A 23,382-nucleotide genomic window follows, 5' to 3' on the forward strand; every position below is an offset into this window, starting at 1 on the left:
CACCCCCGAGGAGCTCCCAGATTACATGGATATCATCCTAGTTATTCCTCTCCCCTGAGGAGCTCACTAGATTACATAATTATTACTCCAGATATTCCTTGCCCCGAGAAGTTCACCAGATTACATGGATATTACCCTGGTTTAGCGTACATGGCACTTTGGAAAAGGAGGCTTTTCGGTACAGGATGAGCCGGGTGACGGCTCACCCTGCTGCCGGACCAATTCGGGGGTGGGGTAAATACTATTCCCCCTTCGAGTCATCGCAACTCTAAGGAGAAGTAATTCAGGCTCTAGCAATCGCCAGATACCCAAATTACTCGTGTGTGAGGCGTGGACTATAGCATTACTGCCATAGCAGCTCCAAGCTTTGGCCCTGCACAGCACAAGGTGTGCACCAAAAAGCCCTGCTTCGCCCTGGTTATCCCCCGCCCCTGAGAAGCTCACCAGAATACATGAATATTACCCTGGTTATCCCCCGCCCCTGAGAAGCTCACCAGAATATGTGATTACCCTGGTTATCCCCGCCCCTGAGGAGCTTGCCAGAGTACATGGATATTACCCTAGGTTATTCCAAGTCACATAGAATTATCAGATTTCGATGCTAATAATTCAGAGTTGATACCAGATTTATACCAGTTTTATGCAGCATGGAGGTGGTTTTCAAGCTGCATAAAATTTGGGTAAATTTTTTTGCACCTTGTTGACTATATTACTAAAAGCTAGTTTGAAGTACTGTAAACCTGAGGTGACAAAATTGTTATAAGTAATGCATACCTGAGGAATGTATAAGGTGTCCAGAGACTGTGTGGCCCCTTATTGTGCCCGGCCTTCCCTTTGTGCTGTTGCTTTAGCCCCCGTTCTGTCCACTCCATGCTCCCTCTATGTGCGCCCTCTTTGGCTGGCTGTGTGTAGCAGATGCAGCTGGGTATGCGCTGTGACTAATATAGTGGAGATGCTGGACTTGTGCCAGGGGACAGGTGAGCTGCTTCCGTGGTGGGCCCAAGAAGAGGGCACATTATGCTTGGAAGAGACCAGCCGGAGTCCATCGCTCATCAGGATATTTATTTATTTATTTATTTGTTGTATTTATAAAGCGCCAACATATTACGCAGCGCTGGACATTAATTTAGGTTGACTTATATTGATTAACTGCTATCGCCATGGACCCAACCGAGCAATTTCAAATGAGGTCTTTCCAGCATGTCGGATCGCTCGTTTCGATCAATTCGGACCGAATTGACCAAAACGATCAATCGGGCCTACATTTAAAATTGGTGTGGCCAAATTTTGGCACGAGGTGAAGCAGAAAGATGGCTCCCCATGTGCCTGCTGAAAGTCCGGGAGGCATTAACCACCCTGGCGTTCTATTGAGATCGCCAGGGCGGCTGCGGGAGGGTTTTTTTTTTAATAAATAAAAAACTATTTCATGCAGCCAACTGAAAGTTGGCTGCATGAAAGCCCACTAGAGGGCGTTCCGGAGGCGTTCTTCCGATCGCCTCCGGCAAGCAGAAGTAACAAGGAAGGCTGCAATGAGCAGCCTTCCTTGTTTGGCTTTCCTCGTCGCCATGGCGACGAGCGGAGTGACGTCATGGACGTCAGCCGACGTCCTGACGTCAGCCGCCTCCGATCCAGCCCTTAGCGCTGGCCGGAACTATTTGTTCCGGCTGCGCAGGGCTCGGGCGGCTGGGGGGACCCTCTTTCGCCGCTGCTCGCGGCGAATCGCCGCAGAGCGGCGGCGATCAGGCAGCACACGCGGCTGGCAAAGTGCCGGCTGCGTGTGCTGCTTTTTATTTCATCAAAATCCCTGAGCGGCACCCTCTGGCGATAATGGACGAGCTGAGCTCGTCCATACCGCTAAGGTGGTTAATGCTTTTCCCCCTGAAAGTTGTCACAACTTGGGGGAACACATTATTTGAGCACTGGCTATAGCCGTGGGCCAAACTACCTCGTTTCTTTCTAATTTGAGCTCCAGCAATCTTCGGCACCCAAATTAGTCACTGAACGGCGCTATAGGCGTAATTCTCACTACGGCCTATGGCGGCGCCAAAATCATTGGCCCAGCTCTGTGCCGACATTGGCCATCTCGCAAATGGGGGTTATCGAACCAGATTCGATCATTATAATCAAATCGGCCAGGCATCGATAAAATGTATGGGCACCTTAATTCATTGCACGGTATGCATAACTTGTGGAATTTTTGCCACTTCAGGTATGCTTTAAATGACAATAATTCAATGAGAACGGTAAAGCTCTGCTGAAATCTTGTCAACATTATAGAAATGCATAATAATTAGATATAGCCAGTAGGGAGAGGACAGACACCAGGGTCCACAAAATATTCAAAGCTATATTACCCCTCTTGGGTTAAACACATAGCAGGCATAAAGAGCAGTGGGGGAACACCGTGGTCTGACAGCCATTTCACGGTAAGTACCACTTCATCAGAGGCTCGAGTGTCAGACTGGGCCTCTGAGGAAGCGGTACTTAACGTGAAACGGCTGTTAGGCCATGGGGTTCCCCCACTGCTCTTTATGGGGTTGATTCACTGTAACAAATAGCGTGGCATATAAGAGTTAATATGCCTTATCAGAGTCAACATGCCTTATCAGAGTTGGGATGCCTTATCAGAGTTAGCATGCCTTATCTGAGTAGCATAGCGAGCGCTACAAACTTATGCCTGCTAATTGGCAATGACGAGAGCTCCACTCGTCCTGCCCTGAGCCTTTGCGGGTCCAATCACTTTAACCTCCTTGCCGGTTATCCCGAGCTCAGCTCAGGGTAACCTGCGCAGGAGGATTTCTCAGGCCCCGCTGGGAGGATTTGCATAATTTTTTTTTTTTATTGCACGCAGCTAGCACTTTGCTAGCTGCATGCATATTGAGATTGCCGTCGATTCGCCGCTACCCACCGCGCCGCCCCCCCCCCCCCCCCCTCCAGACCCCTTGCGCAGCCTGGCCAATCTGTGCCAGGCAGCGCTGAGGGGTGGATCAGGATTCCCTATAACGTCCTGACGTCATCCCGCCCTGTCGACATGGCAACCGGGGAAGCCCAGCAGGAAATCCCGTTCTGAACGGGATTTCCTGCGTACTCTGATCGCCGGAGGCGAATGGAGTGGGTGGAGGGATGCTGCTGCTCAGCGCCCTGGGCTCGCTACATGATTTAAATAAATAAAAAATAAAAATAAAAAAGTGCTGCATTGCCCCCTTGCCGCAGGAATTGGACCGGCAAGGGGGTTAAAGGACATTATCCCCGCACTTTCAAGTGACAGGCAGCCTATTGGGCCAATCAAAGTGCGGGGATAATGAAAGTGATTGGACCCACAGGGACTCAGGGCTCGACGAGTGGAGCTCTCGTCATTGCCAGTTAGCAGGCATAAGTTTGTAGCGCCCGCTGTGCTACTCTGATAAGGCATGTTAACGCTGATAAGGCAAGCTATTTGTTATAGTGAATCAACCCCCGTCTGCTATGTGTTTAACCCAGAAGGGTTAATAAAGCTTTGAACAGTGGCGTACTGTGGGAACTGTGGGCCCGATGCAAGTTTTACAATGGGGCCCCCCCCAAGCACTCTATACATAACAATTGATATGGCGCACCAAAACCTGCCAATGGCAACTACAGTGTCAGAGGTGCAGGAAGGGGATGGGGAACAGTTTGTTAATGATTACCACTATTCAGAGTATCTATAGAAGTGATTATTATGAGCACAGGACCAATAGAGAGCTAATACTGTAGTTGAGGGAGGGCCCTTGGGACCCCCCTGGCCCAAGGGCCCCGATGCGGTCGCAACCTCTGCAACACCCTATTGCTACGCCCCTGGCTTTGAAGATTTTGTGGACCCTGGTGCCCGGCCTCTCCCTACTGGCTATATTGGATACTGTTCCTAACCGTGAGCACTGGTCTGGTAACTAAAAATTTTATGTACACACTGCCTGTCATCGACTGCCAGCTCCTTTTTTTCTTTTTATCAAGTGCATAATAATTAGAAATGCATAATAATATTAATAATTATTATAATAAAAAGTAGTTGTTTTGTTAGTTTTTTTTTCCTTTTTTTTTAATTTTCTTCAAAAGTATTTTTTTAAATCTAATCAGTGAATTAGGTCTGGAGACTTTAGTGAAAGCAGGGAAAGTGGTCTCTACATAAATTCTGTGGCGTCCTGCAGATCTGAGATGTGACCCCGAGCTATAAACAATTAGTCCTGTGGTCCAGGGGTCAGAGGTCACGAGGGAAGGGGTCGCGGGGTCATGTTGTGGCTGCTGTTAGGGTAATGGATGACATGCAGGTTAATGAGGGAGGCAGACACAGAGCTAATCCTGAGCTTATCTGCTACTACTTCATAGTCTGACAGGCCAGATAAGATAAGGTGAAGCACTTAAGGGAGGCTCTGCACATGGGGAGGGGGAGGGGGGTGCTGCAGGGTAAACATGCCACTGATATACTCCATCTTCTGAAGCCAGCTGTAGACTCACATCAAATCAAATCAAAGATAGCTTTATTGGCATGACCAAGATTCATTACAGGTATTGGCAAAGCAAGGGGAAATAGGGGACATGGGAGGGGGTGGGGTAGGGGGACACTGGCTAAGCAGTCTGTGGACATTTTTAGATTTACAGTTCCGTTATGCTCCTCTCAGTCTGTGGCATGCTGTGACATAGTGTGCAGCGATTGTCACTGTGGATTCCTCTTCTCCCAGTAGGATATATGTTTTTCTCTCATCTTCTAGTGTGAGAAAGTCTGGGAATAGTTCCAACAATTTCTTAAAGTAAGTGTCCCTGGTTGCAGTATATTTGGGACAGTGCAGCAGGAAGTGGCTTTCATCCTCAAGGGTCTTCTGCTCACAGTGTTGGCAAAAGTCTCTCCTCCCTGGGTTTGTACGTCTGTCTGTGTCTCCCAGACTCTATTTCGAAGGTTGTGAGCACTTAATCTGTAGACACTCAGGATTTTTCTCTCTTGAGAGTTTTGCAGCTTTTCCAGGTATGGGGCCATTTTATATTCTCTTTGTAGAGACTGGTATATGGTTAGCTTTTGTGACTGTTTTATTTCACTCCTCCATTTTTCCACATAGTCTTCTTTGCTCTTAGCTGTGGTGTGTTTTATCTGGACTTTTGTTATGACCTGTGGGTTGGGGGTTGGAGGGAGTATAGAGCTGACCACGACTTTCAGTGCACACGGCTTTTCTTGGTCTTCATTGTGCAGCATGGCTTTGTAGTGGGGTGAGTCAGGGCTGCTGCTCTGTAGGTGGGCCCAGAAGGACAACACTCTCTTTTGTATCTCAAGCAGTAATGGGAATCTCCCCAGCTCAGCTCGGCAGGCATTGTTTGAGGTACTCCGATGGACATGGAGAAGGTGTTTGCAGAACTCAAGGTGGAATATTTCTGTTGGGCTGGATTCCCATTTTGATTGGTCTGGGTAGGTGGTGGGGCCCCATACTTCACTTCCATACAGTAGGATTGGGGTGATGACACTGTCAAAAACCTTCAGCTAGACCTTTACTGGTGGTTTGAGGTGGTACAGTTCTTTCCTGATGGCATAAAACGTTCGGCATGCTTTGGCTTTTAGGGCCTCCATGGCTGACTTAAGGCTTCCTGATTGATTGATTTCCAGACCAAGGTAGGTATATTTATCGGTTCTGCTGATTTCACAGTCATTGAGTATAAAGGATGGGCTCTGGGCTGACCTGTTTTTCCTCTGGAACACCATGGTTTTGGTTTTCTTTAGATTAATGGGGAGTGCCCATGTTGTGCTAAATTTCTCCAGGATTTCTAGGCTGTCTTGTAGACCGTCTTTAGTTGGCGATAGCAGTAAGAGGTCATCTGCGTACAGTAGTAATTTCACTGTTGTGTCATGCAGGGTGAGTCCTGGTGCTGGTGAAGCCTCTAGGGCTGAGGCTAATTTGTTGATGTATATGTTGAAAAGTGTTGGACTCAGGCTGCAACCCTGTCTTACCCCCCGACCCTGGAGCAAAAAAGGTGTTCTTTTCCCATTTACTTTCACACTGCACTTGTTCCCAGTGTATGAGCTCTTTATGACATCATATGTTTTCCCTCCTACTCCGCTCTCTCGGGACAAAAACAAAGGGAGCCCACACATTACTTGATATTTGTCATCGATATCCGGCAAGTTCAGTCATAATGATCAACTCTGGCAGATATCGATGCTGCAACATATCCACCTGATTGATCCTCCCCTTGCCGAAAACGGTTGAGAAGATCGACTGGGCATGCTGGAAAATCTCTGACATGCCAGCGCGACTCCTCACTCCTCCTCTTGGGCTCGTGCACATTGCGTTCCGCTTGCGTTAGCGTTCGTGTTGGGGTTTTTTTAGAGATTTTTTTTTTTTTACGATTCCCGGCGCTTGGGTTGGTGTTCCATTTTTTTGTGAAAAGCACTTTTCTAAGTGCTTTTCCCGAGTGTTTTTTTAATTCACTCCGTGACGCAAGCCAGGAAGTGAACTCTTTGACCAGGAAAATAAGTACAATGTATTTATTCTTTAAAACGCGAACGCAATCACCCCCCAAAGCGATTTTGTGAGTGTTTAGCACTCTTCCTATACCTTCCATTATAGTAAAATTGCCCCAAAATGGTCCAGGCAGCGCTTTGCTGAACACACAGCGCACGAAACCGCACTAATATGAACCTTCTCATAGAGATTCATTGAACAAGCGTTTTGGGGGCGATTTTAAAAATCGCCTGTGCTTGAAAAAAAAGGCAGAAAACGCCTCTAGTGTAAGCGAGGCCTTAAATTGTCTCCGCAAGCGCCTGTAGCACCTGACACAGTGCAAGTAGTGACGTCGGTACATGCGCCGGAGTCATGTAGTACAGGTTCTCATGGTGACCACTGCAAATGACTCTAGACATCGGAGAAGGCCATGGGAATGCACGTGGCTACAATGTTACTTATACAGGTCGGGGAGGGGCAAACAATCTGGGGCAGCCCGACAGTCATCAGTACTAGGCTAATTATATTATGTGCTCAGTACACTAGCAGCAATAGATCATCAAAATCGATCAAAGAGGGGTCTATCTGATGGTTGATCTGGTGGCAGATCAACAGGTGTATGGCCACCTTTAAAGTGAACCCGAGGTGAGAGGGATATGGAGGCTGCCATATTTATTCCTTTTAAAGCAGAAGGATTAGCCATACTATGCCATTGAAAAAACACATATATAAGTAGATAAATACTTGATCTACTTGCATAACACTTGTATTGTACTGGCCACGGTTTGATTTCAGTGAATTTTATATAGTAAATGAAGAGAATTCTGTTCCTGGTGGGGACCATGTCTTTTGCCCACAGTTTGAGGCTAAATAGTGATGTCATTTCTTCCCTTAACTTTTTTTTTTCTTTTATCCTCTAATCGCTGAGTCGCCTCAGCCTTGCTTGTAAACACAAGTGAGCAGAGGATCATGTTTCAGGCAGCTAGGCAGGGAAAGAAAGGCGAGAGGAGGAATATAATATAGATTAAAAGAACCCCTATCATGCAACCGAATGGCAATGGCTATTAAAGGGCCGGTGCTTCTAAGGTATTTGATAACTCCAAACCAGAACAGCAGAAAAAGTTTTGAAAGTTTTGAATGCAGTATTAGCATCTTTATCACTTAATACACTCAGACCAGTTGCTGTTGAAATTTCATTTTTATGGTGGCAATCCTGCTTTAAAGGCAGAGGTTCAGCAGGGCTGCCAGGCAACTGGTATTGTTTAAAAGGAAATAAAAATGGCAACCTCCATTTCACTCTCACCTCAGGTTCCCTTTAAGTCATGCTGCAGGCACTAAAGCCAACAGCTCAGCGTGACAATCAGGCAACTGGCTTTGTTTATGAGGGAATAAAGATGGCAGCCTCCGTATTCCCATCACTTCAGGTTCACTTTAAGGTGGCCATACACTATGCATTTTTTTCAATAGAGTAGACTTCAGCTTCAGTGTGAACATCGCATTCACATTGAATCACATTGCACGCACGCACACGCACACACACACACACACACACACACACACACACACACACACACACACACACACACACACACACACACACACACACACCCGTCACAGGCAGTTTCAATATGCGCAAGTAGCACTGCGTCCATGCCATGCATATTACAACTGCCTTTTAGATATAGTTTCCAGCTTGCATACAAATAACATGCAGATTGTATGCACCCTGGAAGTGGGCCAATCAAATGCACTCCTTGACAATTTGGATTGGTCCAGTTCCAAGCCAATTTGCATTTAATTTACATGCGAGCCAGAATTATTAGCATCTCCTTGACGAACTTGTAGTGTGTGTGAGCGCAGTATCTAGTGTACCAAATTTGCCAAAATTGTCTCAGCTGTTAAATAGAACAAATGTCTTGATTGGCTGCGCTCAGAAAGGGGGAGTGGTGTCATATAATGCAAAACATTGCAGATTTCGTAGAGTAAGTGTGGTTTTCACTATAGTTTATAGATGTGTTTGGACTCTCTTGGCCTCTCCATAGGCAGCGTATGACCGCGGTATGACCTCACTATAAAAGCAGCCTGACAGCAGTCTTTTCTTTCCTTTCTTCCTCTTAGTTCGCCAAAGCAATGAAACACTTCGGAGAGGCAGACAGTAAAATGCAGCCGGATGAGTTCTTTGGCATATTCGACACGTTCCTGCAGTCCTTCTCCGAGGCCAAGCAAGACCTGGAGAATATGAGGAAGAAGAAGGAGGAAGAGGAGCGCAGGGCACGTATGGAGGCCATGGTGAGTCTGCCATTATTACTCCACTCAGACCGCTCCACCTTCCACTAACACCTCTCTGCCTTCCACTCTGACCTCTACACCTTCCACTAACACCTCTCTGCCTTCCACTCTGACCTCTACACCTTCCACTCACACCTCTCCACCTTCCGCTCAGACCTCTTCATCTTCCACCCTGACTTCTCCACCTTCCACTAACACCTCTCTGCCTTCCGCTCAGACCTCTCCACCTGTTGCTCACACCTCTCCACCTTCCACTCAGACCTCTCCACCTTCCACTAACACCTCTACACTTTCCACTCACACCTCTCTGCCTTCCACTAACACCTCTCTGCCTTCCACTCTGACCTCTCCACCTTCCACTCAGACCTCTTCCACTTTCTCTCTGTACTCTCCACCTTCTACTCAGACCTCTCCACCTTCCGCTCAGACCTCTCCTCATTCCACCCTGACTTCTCCACCTTCCACTAACACCTTTCTGCCTTACACTCTGACCTTTTCCCCTTCCACTCAGACCTCTCCACCTTCCCCTCACACCTCTCCACCTTCCACTCAGACCTCTCCGCCTTCCATTCAGACCTCTTTACCTCCCACTCTGACCTCTTCACCTTTCACTCTGACCTCTCCACCTTCCACTCACACCTCTCCACCTTCCGCTCAGACCTCTCCATCTTCCACTAACACCTCTTTGCTTTCCACTCTGACCTTTCCACCTTCCACTCACACCTCTCCACCTTCTACTCAGACCTCTCCACCTTCCACTCAAACCTCTCCACCTTCCACTCCGACCTTTTCACATTCTGCTCAAACCACTCCGTCGTTCACTCAGACCTCTTCTCAGACTTCTCCACCTTCCACTGAGAACTCTCTATCTCCTACCCAGACCGCTTCATCTTCCACCCAAACCTCTCCACCTTCCGCTCAGACTTCTCTGCCTTCCACAAGGTCCTCTTAACCTTCAACTCAGACCTCTCCGCCCTCCACTCAAACCTCTCCACCTTTCACTCAGACCTCTTCACCTTCCACTGAGGCCTCTCCACATTCCACTCAAATCACTCTGTTGTCCACTCAAACCTTTTCTCATACATTTCCACCTTCCGCTCAGAGATCTTCACCTTCCACTGAGACCTCTCCACCATCCACCCAGACCTATCCTCCTTCTACCCAGACCTCTCCACCTTCCTTTCAGACCTCTCCACTTTTCACTGAGACCTTTACACCTTCCTCTCAGACCTCTCTACTTTTTTACTCCGACCTCTCCACTTTCCACTCACACATCTCCATCTTCTGCTCAAACCTCTCCACCTTCTGCTCAGACTTCTCCACATTCCACTCTGACCCCTCCACATTCCACTGAGACCTCTCCACCTTTCACTCACACCTCTCCACCTTTCACTCACACCTCTCCATCTTACATTGAGACCTCTTCACCTTCCACTCAGACCTATCCCCCTCCCACTCAGACCTCTCTGCCTTCCACTCAGACCTCTCTACCTTCCACTCAGACCTCTCTACCTTCCACTCAGACCTCTCCGCCTTCTACTCAGATCTCTCCGCCTTCCAGTCAGACCTCACCTCCTTTTACTCTGACCTTTACTCCTTCCATTCAGACTTCTCCACCTTCTGCTCAGGCCTCTCCACCTTCCACTCAGAGCTCTTCACTTTCCACTCTTACCTCTTCACCTTCCACTCACACCCCTCACACCTTCCACTCAGACCTCTCCACCTTCCACTCTCAATCCTCCACTTTCTACAAAGACCTCTCCACCTTTCACTCACACTCCTTCACCTTCTACTCAGACGCCTCTCCACCTTCCACTCACACTCCTCCACCTTCTACGCAGATGCCTCTCCACCTTCCACTCACTCTTCCACCTTCTACTCAGACCTCTCCACCTTCCACTCACCTCTCCGCCTTCCACTCAGACCTCTCCGCCTTCCACTCAGACCTCTCCGCCTTCCACTCAGACCTCTCCGCATTCCACTCGGACCTCTTCACCTTCCACTCTGACCTCTCCACCTTCTACTCAGACCTCTCCGCCTTCCACTCAGACCTCTCCACCTTTTAATCTGACCTCTCCACCTTCCACTCACTATTCCTGTTCTGTAAGCCTGCTCCTATTCAGTGAGGAGGCCTTGGGCAAGACTCCCTAATGCTCTTACTGCCTATAGAGGGCGCCCTAGTGGCTTCAGCTCTGGCACTTTGAGTCCTCCAGGCAAAAAGCGCAATATAAATGTTCTTTGTCTTTTGCTTTTCTCTCCCTGTTCAACACAAAAAGAACAGTTTGTTTTGTGGTTCCCCTTTCATCTTTCCAGTAGGAATTGCAACTACTGGGGAACATTGGAAGGTGATACTGGGCCTCTGTTCTGGGGGGGGGGGGAGGGGGGGGGGGTACAGTGTGTTTGTGTTGCTGAAGCTGTGGAAGTTTGGCTCATTAGCCACTTCTGGACTACTGATGGATTGATGATCCCTTCCCCAGAGGGTGCTGGGAAATTACTTCCATGAAATGGTTCAGAGCTTCAGTTTCAGCTTAAAAACATCCTCCTGCTTCCATTAACCCATTCCTGTCATCACAACAATTCCTGACTTGTCCCTGACCTCCTAAGCAGCTCAGTGGCACCATTTAATAAATAAATCCATTTGTGTGCGCTGCAGCATAAATTTCAAAAATTACAGGTGGCCACGCATGCATGTTCCAGGTGTTAACTCCACTGACTGCATGCTTGTCCCAGGTGTGACTCCGCTGGCTGCATGCTTGTCCCAGGTGTGACTTTACTGGCTGCACACTTGTTCCAGGTGTGACTCCACTGGCTGCAGGCTGGTTCCAGGTGTGACTCCACTGACTGCATGCTTGTTCCAAGTGTGACTACACTGGCTGCATGCTTGTTCCAGGTGTGACTCCACTGACTGCATGCTTGTCCCAGGTGTGACTCCCCTGGCTGCATGCTTGTCCCAGGTGTGACTCCACTGACTGCATGCTTGTCCCAGGTGTGACTCCACTGGCTGCGTGCTTGTTCAAGGTGTGACTCCCCTGGCTGCATGCTTGTCCCAGGTGTGACTTTACTGGCTGCACACTTGTTCCAGGTGTGACTCCACTGGCTGCATGCTTGTCCCAGGTGTGACATCCCCTGGCTGCATGCTTGTCCCAGGTGTGACTACACTGGCTGCATGCTTGTTCCAGGTGTGACTCCTCTGGCTGCATTCTTGTCCCAGGTGTGACTACACTGGCTGCATGCTTGTTCCAGGTGTGACTCCACTGACTGCATGCTTGTCCCAGGTGTGATTCCATTGGCTGCACGCTTGTTCCAAGTTTGACTCCACTGACTGCATGCTTGTCCCAGGTGTGACTCCCCTGGCTGCATGCTTGTCCCAGGTGTGACTCCCCTGGCTGCATGCTTGTCCCAGGTGTGACTACACTGGCTGCATGCTTGTCCCAGGTGTGACTACACTGGCTGCATGCTTGTTCCAGGTGTGACTCCACTGACTGCATGCTTGTCCCAGGTGTGACATCACTGACTGCATGCTTGTCCCAGGTGTGACTCCACTGACTGCATGCTTGTCCCGGGTGTAACTCCTCTGGCTTCATGCCTGTCCCAGGTGTGACTACTGGCTGCATGCTTGTTGCGGCTGTGACTCAGCAGGCTGCATACCTGATCCATGGGTGACACCACTTGTGCGAAAACTATCACTTCAATTAATTTTAACAGCTGATGATGTTCTTGTAGCCACTGTGCTACGTGTAACTGGTAACCAGACCATCAGTAGTTGGAACTAGAAATTATTCATAAATATTGGCATAAGGACTAAATAGTCCTGTATTTTTACATTGTTGCACCATCTTATTTTGTTATCAAGTTTCAACCACCTTTATTTTGCTACCATTTATAACAATCAGATGTGTAAGTATTATTTAGCCGTTCTTTGGCATTGCATGGGCCTTCTTGGGCCTTGTTACATGCATCTGTAAAAATCTCTGTTTTTGTTACATTTTTCTAACTTGACCCTTTTAGTGGCAACAAGTCACCTAATTTAAAACTAGCAACAAGGCGATAAATCTTTTTTATAACCCCTCTTAAACTAGTTTGGAAACTTTTTATTTTTGTTGCCTGATTTATGATCTTTAAAAGCCCTCCTGTGTCCTGTGTTATCTTAAAAACACTTTAGGTGATGGACGGTTTTACAGGGAGTGATTATACCGATAACACGATTTATTGCTTAAGATGATACATTATGGCAGCAGGGTAATACAATTTTTTGTTTTTTTGTAGCTCAAAGAACAGCGTGAGAAGGAAAGACGTCTGAAGAAAGCACAGGCGGGCAGCATATCTGAGGAGGGAGGCGAGTTCGACGACTTAGTGTCAGCGTTACGATCTGGAGAAGTGTTCGATAAAGACTTATCCAAACTTAAGAGGAACCGCAAGCGTTCCGGAAACCAAGTTCTGGACACTAGCAGAGAGAGAGCGGTTACAAAATTAAATTATTAGGCTATAAACGGCAGAGACTTTAAAATGGAACGGAACGACTTGTGGAAATTGAATCGGTCATGGGAAAGTTTGAGTTTCCTCATGGAACGACACACTTTACCTCTTTGTGAGATCATTCCCACCATGGCTTGGACATCAAGCCTCTTGAAGTGCCTCCATGGATCAGTTTCATGCCTGGTTAATGGCTAAGGTCCATGTCTCCACAAATTTCAAAAAGACCCATGGCGGAAGAAGACATGGAAGGAAGACGGGTCACTCGTTGTCATCACTCTTTACAAGTGCCAAAGTTTTTTGCACTGTTCTAACATTTAAAAAAAAAAATAATAATGGTGGCTTTTTGTACAGTTTTGGCAAGGGACAAAAAACAGTTTGAATGGAAATGATAGCGCAAAGCTCCCAAAGTAAACGGTGGCAGGCCCATTTTGTGGTCAGGTATTGAGGTGATAGTAGTGAGGGCTTCATGTCCTCCTATACAACATCTGCGGAATTAAGGACAAAAAATAAAACCTATAGATAAACAATAAAACTAACTTTTTAGATGAAATTACAGCACTCTAACTAAGCCACAGCTGCAATTAATACAAGTGGGTATTTCATTTTTTTAAAATCTAATTTTAAGTTTTTAACAGGACTTTGCCCACGTGCAACACCCTGTGATTCCTGAACTTCGTTTTCTTAAAATGAGCGTAAAAACCACTGTGTGATTGCAACAACTTATGCACTTTCTCGCCTCTCATGTAATGCCATGGTTAGTATTGGCTTCCAAGATGTTGTTCAACAGGGTCCAACTTGCTAACATTTCGAGCTGGCTCATCGAAAAGCACAACATTTCTTAACCGTTGGAAAATACATGCTTCAGGAAGTTCTTGACCCCAAGTCTCAGCCAGCACTTGTGAGATATTTTGAGCGTACGTGAGAGTGCCAAAAATATTTTATCTCCAGTAGAAGCACATCGGGATTAATTTTTATCCGAAGGAAAACATTAAAAGGAGCTTTACTAAAAAGGGTATTTCAGTGATGGAAAATGTTGAGGATCAAAGGATTTAAGAAAGGGTTAGATCAAAGAATTGAGGAACGGTTCCAACAGTGAACAGGATTAAGTGATGAAAACTGGTTGGATGGGATACCAAGGCCTTTGAAGGACATTTTGCCCCACTTGGAAGTTCTACAATGGAATTTTCTGATTTGTTGAGCGTTATTCAAATACACTAAGGTCACATCTGACTTCGTGGAGATCCACTTCTGACCCCGATCTGGGGGGCTTTCGAAGTATAGCCCAGTGGAAAACCAGACTTTGTTTAGCCCTTTTTCATACTTTGAATGATCAACTGTACATCTGAAATTTCTAGCAAACAAACCTAACACTGCCCTGTGACGGCCAAACAAGGGTTCCTGGTCTTCCTTGACAAAAGCGACCTATTTTTCCTTGGTGGACAGAAGTTTTGTATAATTCAGCATCGGGTTGTAATGAACTGGAGCGCTAGATGCGGGTCCCTCATTGAGGCATAGTACTTTTTTTCTGTGGCAATAATATATATATAGATGAAAAGGGTTCCCTTGTTGTTGTTGTTGATGATGATGTAAGTTTTTTTTTTTCTGAGTCAAAAGAATTGTTTAATAGTAAGAGGTAAATATGAAGAAATAGAGGCTGGTAAACAAGTGGAATAGTTTAATAACAACATTGTGTAATCTATACGTTAAGAGATATGCAATGTATAAAAGCAACACTAAAGACAAGTATTTTTGTATATTTTTGTTTTTCACCTCCTTGAAACCTAGATACTAAAAAAGTCACACGAAAGGAAAACCCCAATTGAGGCAGAAGACAAAGTTTCTGGATAGAAGGGATTAGCCAAACAAGAGTTATATTTAATTGGTTAATTGGGGGAAGGGGGGTGTAGTTGGTTTTCATCTACCCCCTGGTGAGTTATGTATTGTAGGGTGGGATCTTTCTATTGTAATTCCTGTCTTTGCTTCCCAGTTGTAAGCACTTATATAGAAAACCAATCCAGGGATTCTAACGCAGTTTGATTAATATTTAAGAACCACTAAAATCACTGAAAATTGTACAATTTATAATACCTACACATAAATGTACATTTCTCCCAGAGTAGAACTGCCAAAATAATGTGCAAACAAGTAAAGAAGCTTGCTGCCATCTTTTTTTTTTTTAGGTCCTTCTTAGGAAGCGCTTTTGTAAAGAAAAAGGGAATACTGAGAATCCCCCATAAAGAGATGGACTAGTCCAAATTCTGTCCAATTTGATAACTCTTTAGTACCTACTGTAATTGACAGCAACATAGGAAAGGAGTAATTTGTAGTGTGTTTTTCTCTGGGAGAAATGTACATTTTGTATCTATATGTTTTACATTTTACTATTTTTCGCGATAGTGGCCCTTTAATAATTAACAGAGCTAGGAAATCGGGCACAGAGATCTTGTCACTGGTGCCCCACAGAGGTATAAGAGTCCATCTTCTGATTCAGCCATATAGCATTTACGCTAAAAAAAATATCAGTGTAAGGTGGAGTCAACCCTTAAAAATGAAATTCCACTGTGTTATATACAGCCCCAATTAGATGTGTACGTTTGCTGCATGTGATTTGCAATGCTTTCAGCTTTGTGCTGAAAATGAACAGAGTGAAGACATCCATATCTGCTAGCAAACCTTAACACAAAGGCAATTTCTAATAACGTCACTTTACAAAATAACACTGGTATATGGCACAGTATTAGGAAAATCACGTTATCCTTTTACGTGTATTATTGTTCCTCCTCTCTGCACCTTTCTAACTTATTATCCATAGTTTTGCCATCAGTTAGAAAAAAAAAGAATTGTTTGTAAACTATGTTCCCTGATTGGACCTGCTCCACAGCCAATCAGGTGCATTTTTAACTGCCGAAGAGTAAGGTTATTGACTATGATGACCGGAATTCATTTTATAAATGATGTTTTTTTATGGCTCATAACAATAAAATTGGAAGCACATCGTTGCAGAATAATGTAGGAAGTTGTGTAGGTTTGGGAACGATCGTACGTCTGTCTTTTTTGTAAGTCGAGTTAGGCCAAGTATGTGACGATGCTTTGCCGTGTGTGTATGCGAGAGAGAATTCTGTGTGTTGATGTTCATTAGGAGGTTAGGTTATTGTGTGAGTCGGTGTTAGTGATGTAGCCTAAAATCTTAGTATGGATGGAAAGTCTTAAATCACAAAGTCGTGTTTTCTCTGAGAGCCATAGAGGCCTACAAAATGGCAGTGACATGTCATTATCATAAAACAGAGTAAAAATCAGTAACAGAAGTACACTGCTTTATGGTGTTGTGTGCAGAGGTGTCACTAGCGCTGGTGTCACCCGGTGTGGAAACTCATGGTGTCACTCTCTCTTACCCCATGAACCTCCAACAGCCTGTTGCGTGGATCGGGGGGTTGGCCCTAGAGCTACGCAGCCGCACTAACGGCTATGCGGAGTGCGCAGCTGCGGCCAGCGCCGGCGGCCATCTTTATGCAGGCAGGAGAGCCCGACCTTGGCCGTGGGGCCATGTGCCGTTCAGGGGGGCTATGAGCGTCGGGGACCGGGCGGGAGGGCGCTAACGGCATCCTCCGTGTCCTCCAAAGTTATGCAGGTATCTAACTTTTTTTATTATTTTTTTTGGGAACATTTGGCCTTGGAAGTCCTTTAAGGCATGCTTGAATGAGTTGAAGGTGGGGAGAGTTCCATAGAGTAGGGGCTGCTCTGGAGAAGTCCTGGAGCCTCACAAGTGAGGTGAGGGGTGGACATCCCTGGAGTGTTGGATCTCGTCCAGAGATACTGCCCATCCCTTTCTTTCTGCTCCTCCAAGATGATGGAAGGGGGACAGGGAGCCAATAAAGAAACTTGCAAAGAGGGGCAATCTTAAAGGAGGTTTTTTTTGGGGTTTAAAATAAAACCGGACACTTACCTGGGGCTTCTACCGGCCACCTGAAGCTGTAAGCTGTAATGTCCCGCGCCGTCCTCCAACGATCCGCCGTTCTCTGCCGTCGGTCCCGGTCTGATCGGCATCTGAGACCCACTGCTCCCACGCGCATGCTCGCTCCCGCACGTGTCATTGGAAGCTTACTGCGCAGTACAAGAAAACTTTGTACTGTGCCTGCGCAGTAAGCTCCCGATGATGCGTGTGGGAGCGAGCATTATTCGTCTTGTTAGACAAATATATTGCCGGGGAACCGAGGATCGTAGGATGACGGCGTGGGACATTACAGCTCCAGGGGGCTGGTAGAAGCCCCAGGTAAGTGTCCGTTTTTATTTAACCCCCCCCCCCCCCCAAAAGAGAACCCATTTAATGTCTAATCTTAAAGTCTTATATTAAAGACATCTGGTGGTGGACCACAGACCAAGCACTTGAGGGACGCGCATCAAGTATTGGAGCACTGCGTGCGACCCTGGGGGCATCAGGGACGTAGAGCAAGAAGAGGGCGGGTGTCCTGGACCTCTGCCGATTCCTTCAGTTAGAATATGACTGTTGGGACCTGCAATGGTATCACAGGACATTGGAAAAGGTACATTCCACCTCAAATTTAAGTTCAATCCTTTTAAATTATATCAGAATAATGATGATTCAGAAACAAACCTCAGACTACAAGTATAACACAGAAGATTGTTTAAACTGATGCCACTTCAGATTGCATCGATATAATGTCTGGACCGTTGAAGTTTAGGGTTTGGTTATTTAGGAATGATGGTTCTGGTTGGTTTGGTTACATGGAGAAGATTAGAGTAATTGTGTTGGAGGAGAGAAAGATTTAATTTGCAGGTTAGAGATATGTTGAGGTCTGGTTACTCTTTTGTAGTGATGTTCGTGTCTAGGAGAACTCATGGAGAAGCAGGTGATTTGTTTGATCAGCTGATAGATTTGCAAAGCTCTGATTTGCTGTAATCACATCCTGCTTTAGCACATGACTTGCATGTCTATCACCTGACCAAACTGATGACATGCTTCTCCATAAGTTCCCCTAGACCTGACCATCACTACCCTTCGGGCCTACTTGAAGGATTGTTGAATGTGTTGATAAAATACCCACTGAAAAATATTCTTGTCTTTATTTTAAGCAGAGATGCAAGTAAATTTCATATTACAGCAGTAAGGTTTTTTTTCTCCTCACAGAATATGAGGGATGGGATTGTAGCTGTGAAAGGCGGAACTGGGTCTGTTCTCCAGTCATACAGCCAATCCACCTCCAAATTCTTTCATCAGTGTATGTGAAGGAGAACATTAGGTTGAGTTCACACTAGGCATGTCAGGTTGTGCTGCGTTGGGCGCATGTTCACTCACTTCCTGTATAAATGAGTAACGAACACGGTATAAGACATGCATTACACAAAGCACATAGAGTGAACACAACCTCAGAGATGGTCCACGCGATGCAAAATATTCCAGCTCACTTGCAAATTGAATCCAAATTGTATACAATTTGGAACTGGACTATTTAAATCCACTTCCTGGTGTTTTCGATTGGCCCCAATCCCAAGCTACATACATTTTTCATGAAAATAGGATTTATTGTATCTCCTCTTTGGTGATTGTCCATTAAAGGTGCCCATATACTCGATTTTCCTGTATGGCTGACCGTTCGATTCGATCATTTTATCGAATATGGGAAAATTGGTTATGTTACATTCTGCTCTATTGATGGAAATTGGCCAATATCCGGTCGACTTTACTCAATTGTGCAGGATGGAAAATGTTGGTCGCTCATAAAGGAATCGTCTGCTGTTCACAGGATTTCGATTGAAACCAAAAATCGATTCTGTGTCAGAGATCAACACCGTTCAGATCGGTTAGTGAAGGAGAATTGCCTAGCATCTCACTTGCAGTGTGTGGACCACTAGTGGATTGACTTGCGGACAACCACACTGTAGTTGATCACCCAAAAAAGTCGATTGCTTTATCCCTCAACTGAAAATCGATGTAAGGGTACCTTTGGACAGCTGGGGTTGGCATTGGTCTGGTGTCTCTGAACTGGGTTGGTACCGTCTGGTAAAAATAGCTGAATGCCTAATTAGGATTTATTACTAATACTCAGTCAGTATCTTCTAAACAAGGCAGCAGACGACCCCTACAGTCAGCAGGGAATGAAACTACCACCTTTTCTATGTGTGAATCTGGAGTTTTGGGGTAGGGTATGTATGGATGGTTGGCAGTGGAGGATTCTCCGCCAGTCACCCACTTTCGTGTATACAGGCCTCCAGGGGGCAGCTGGAGGTGGTGCAGCACTGACACAAGGTCATACCCAGTTCAGCCAAACTTAGGTGGGCGTCAAGTCGTCAACCACACGCCAGGACGGTCCAACCATTCTTCTGCTCCGGCCCTTCGGATTCTTGTATTACGGTTTATCCAAACAACTAATGTATGTTTACAAATGTAATTTTTTACTGATTCCAATCCAAGCTATGTGCTGTGTAATACTCCTCTATCTAGAGCTCATAGAAGGCACCCAATCCATCTAATATCCAAAGCAATATAGAAGATATTTTATTTTAAATCATAAACAGGCACATCTTTTTTTTTTAAATATTATTTTATGTCAAAAGAAATGTCCTCCAATCCATCTCATTCTCATTTATTTCTTGTTTTTACTCTACAAATGCCAAATAAAGTCACTAAATTATTTTAGGGTCCACAGAACTAATAGAATTAATCGTTTAAAGGGGCACTAAAATTTTAAATATGTGCAAACATAAATAAGAAGTACGTGGTTTCCAGAGTAAAATGAGCCATAAATTAATTTTCTCATATGTTGCTGTCACTTACAGTAGGTAGTAGAAATGTGACAGAAGCGACAGGTTTTGGACTAGTCCATCTCTTCATGGGGGGATTCTCATGGATTTATTTTCAAAAGCACTCAGTGAATGGCAGTTGCTCTGTCCGACTGCCAAAAACTGTGCAGTGAGCAGGGAAGCTGGCCAGCATCATTGTTTAAATGCTTTTTAGGGAATATCTTTATAAAGAATAAAAGCCTTGCTGAAAATCCCCTATGAATAGATGGACTAGTCCAAAACCTGTCGCTTCTGTCAGAGTTCTACTACCTACTGTAAGTGACAGCAACATAGGAGAAAAGTTATTTATGGCTCATTTTACTCTGGAAAAAATGTACTTCTTATTGGTCTATGTTTGTACATATTTTAAATTTTACAATTCTTCGCCATAGTGGCGCTTTAAAATTAAAAGAAAAGTGAAATAGCAAAACTTAAAAAAAAAACAACTTTTGAAACGTCTCAGTGGTATCTGGTTTGTGACTTTGTACATGTTTTATGCCTCCGCTATTAGCAGTCTTCTGCCTCTATCGGAGACCTTTCCTTGGAGCTGCAGAGCCGACGCTACGATGGGACGCAGTCGGAAAAATTCAGAGTTCAGCTTTAACTTTTTGCTGAAAATAAAATATAGTTATTGAATTGCACTTTTTAAGGCTTTAATGAAAACTTACAGAAAAATGAATCGAGTCCATGGCAGTATTATTCGAGAAAAAAAAAAGGGAAGAAAATCATTTTGTTAATAACCTGTATATTTTTGTACCATGTATTTCTTAATATACGTCTAAAATGTAGAGTATGGTATTGTACTAAAAATAAATAAAAATGATGTAATTAATCCTGGATGGGCGTGTCTGTCTTGTTGGGCTGAGTGAACAAGAGGGAGGAGGGGCACGCTATTGGATTTAACTCTTTAGCAACTAATTTATTTAGAGACTTGCAAGTGCTCCAGGCCAATTTATTTTAGCAATTTTTTTTGTTCCTATTTGTTACATTTCCTTGCTACTAATTAGTACTGCTGTATTGTGTATTGATGGCCTCTTGTCACTAGGGGACAGTGTGAGACAATAACAGAGGCCTTCTGCTTTCAGTTTCTATATTTTCTGCTAGCAGAGAGACATCAAAGCATTCCAAGAATTTACAGCACACCGAGTTGACTGAGGTCAAAAGCAGTGGGCTTATCTCAAACAAGATAATTCCTTTGAAGCTGCTAATGGGTTAAACACAATCAGAAAAGCAATTTAGTATATACTAGCATTTAAAACCATAAAACAACATTGCATGTATAAGTGAAACATCTCATCAGCATTCACATTAAAGTGAAATGGTAACAACATAAAGTAAATTGCAGTAAATTATTCAGGATACCGATTTTTACTTTAAATATCCTGGTTTCAGAAGCCTGTCTTATAGCTATATATTGATGTATATTGGTGTGTATCCCTGCCTTCCCACTGAGGCCTAGCCTAGAGCATTCTCGGAGACCAGAGACCTTTTCTCCTGGCTTTACAACTCTCAGTAAACAGAACAGAGATCACCTGCCAGTACTAAAGATGTTGCCGCCTGTGACACTTCTTCTGTCAATGCAAATTAGCGCTACAGTGAGGTGTTGCGTTGCTTTTCCTCTAGAAACATGGACACAACAGAGAAGAAAGGTTGCATTGTTTTTTCTTGCGGTACAACGTATAGAGTGAAGCTAAAGGGTGCTTCACCACCACTGTCAATGCGAATTATGCATTGCGTTATGCCAGTCAGATCCTTCGCACCGCACTGTTAACCCACCAATGTGGATAGTACTTTACAATATAATTATATTGTGTTAGCAATGTGATTATACAGTAGAGTTTGACCGCACCACTACGAACATAGCATTACCAGGATGGATCAGCAATTAACGTATGTCACTGAATCAAATCATCTGGGTGCTGGTGGCGTAGTGCCAGAAGACAGTGCGGCTATAGCAGTAATGCTGGTGCGCACCGTGGCCAGAGTGTAGGCCGTGGCGTTTTTCAAGCCCATATGGTCGCCGGGCTGTGGTAGCTCAATGATAGAACAACAGTGACTGTCCAGCTGATCAAATTTGGTCAGACCATAATGAAGCAACGACCTTATTATCTTTTGTGTCCCACCCCCACCCGAGACACTCAAATAGCCGGCGGTCATTGCTTCATTGTGATACGCAAGCCCCTTCACCGCGGCAAGGTAATGATCACGAAGGGGGATGGGCACATGTACATGCCTTTTGTTTATTTGTTGCAGCCGCCTGCAGTGCAGCCAGAAAAATTAGGCAGGCATGTACACGCACCAGAAAAATTAGTGTAGTGGCCGCTGCTAGCAGCGGCCTTAAAAATTCAGCAATCCGCCTAGAGTCCTGGACCCTGTTGGTGGTGGCGGAGAAGGCAAGCGGCCTGCAGGCAGAGATGCTGTGTGTGGGGACTGACCTGGTCTTCGGTCGTGCAGTAGCCCTCCGTGATCCATTCCTCATTCATTTTGATAAAGGTCAGGTACTGAACACTGTCGTGACTTAGGCGACTTCTCTTCTCAGTAACTATGCCTCCAGCTGCACTGAAGGTCCTTTCTGACAGGACGCTTGCGGCAGGGCAAGAGAGAAGTTGTATGGCAAATTGGGACAGCTCTGGCCACAGGTCAAGCCTGCGCAACCAGTAGTCCAAGGGTTCATCGTCGCTTTTCGCAGTGTCTACATCCACACTCAAGGTCAGGTAGTCGGCTACCTGCCGGTCCAGGTGTTGGTGGAGGGTGGATCCGGAAGGACTATGGCGAGGAGTTGGACTAAAGAATGTCCGCATGTCCGACATCACCCTGAGATCGCTGGAGCGTCCTGTCCTTGCCTGCGTGGACTTGGGAGGAGGAGGGTTACTGCCAGTGGTACCTTGATTGCGTTGTGCAGCCACATCACCCTTAAACGCATTGTAAAGCATCATCGACAGCTTGTTCTGCAAGTGCTGCATCCTTTCGGCCTTCTGTTGAGTTGGTAACAGGTCCGCCACTTTGTGCCTGTACCGAGGGTCTAGTAGTGTGGCCACCCAGTACAGGTCATTCGCCTTGAGTTTTTTGATACGGGGGTCCCTCAACAGGCTGGACAACATAAAAGAGGACATCTGCACAAAGCTGGATGCAGACGTACTCTCCATCTCCTCCTGCTCTTCCTCAGTGACGGGAAGCAACTCCTCTTCCTCCCCCCAGCCACGAACAATACCACGGGAAGGTGGAGCAGCAGAAGCCCCCTGTGACGGCTGCCACGGTTCTTCTTCTTCCGCCGCCTCTTCCTCCTCCACAGAAACACCTTCCTCATCATCACCATCATCAGAGTCTGACTCCTCTCCTTCCCCACACGACTCCTCTTCTTCCTCCTCCTCCCCCCTCT

At 45.7% G+C, this 23,382-nt stretch overlaps 1 protein-coding gene across 6 annotated transcripts in view; it reads left to right on the forward strand.

Annotated features, from left to right (window-relative positions):
• DAAM2 (dishevelled associated activator of morphogenesis 2) overlaps positions 1–19,959 on the forward strand; it is a 290,157-nt gene extending 270,198 nt beyond the window's left edge. For all 6 annotated transcript variants that reach the window (XM_068232717.1, XM_068232719.1, XM_068232718.1 and 3 more), the window contains 2 exons: positions 8,559–8,729; positions 12,996–19,959. In XM_068232717.1, the coding sequence (XP_068088818.1) occupies positions 8,559–8,729; positions 12,996–13,211 (387 nt within the window). In that variant the 3' untranslated portion in view covers positions 13,212–19,959. The remainder of the gene's footprint in view (positions 1–8,558; positions 8,730–12,995) is intronic.
• The last annotated feature ends 3,423 nt before the right edge of the window (positions 19,960–23,382 follow it).

Source organism: Hyperolius riggenbachi, chromosome 4 (assembly GCF_040937935.1).
Source record: "Hyperolius riggenbachi isolate aHypRig1 chromosome 4, aHypRig1.pri, whole genome shotgun sequence".
NCBI classification, from domain to species: Eukaryota; Metazoa; Chordata; class Amphibia; order Anura; family Hyperoliidae; genus Hyperolius; species Hyperolius riggenbachi.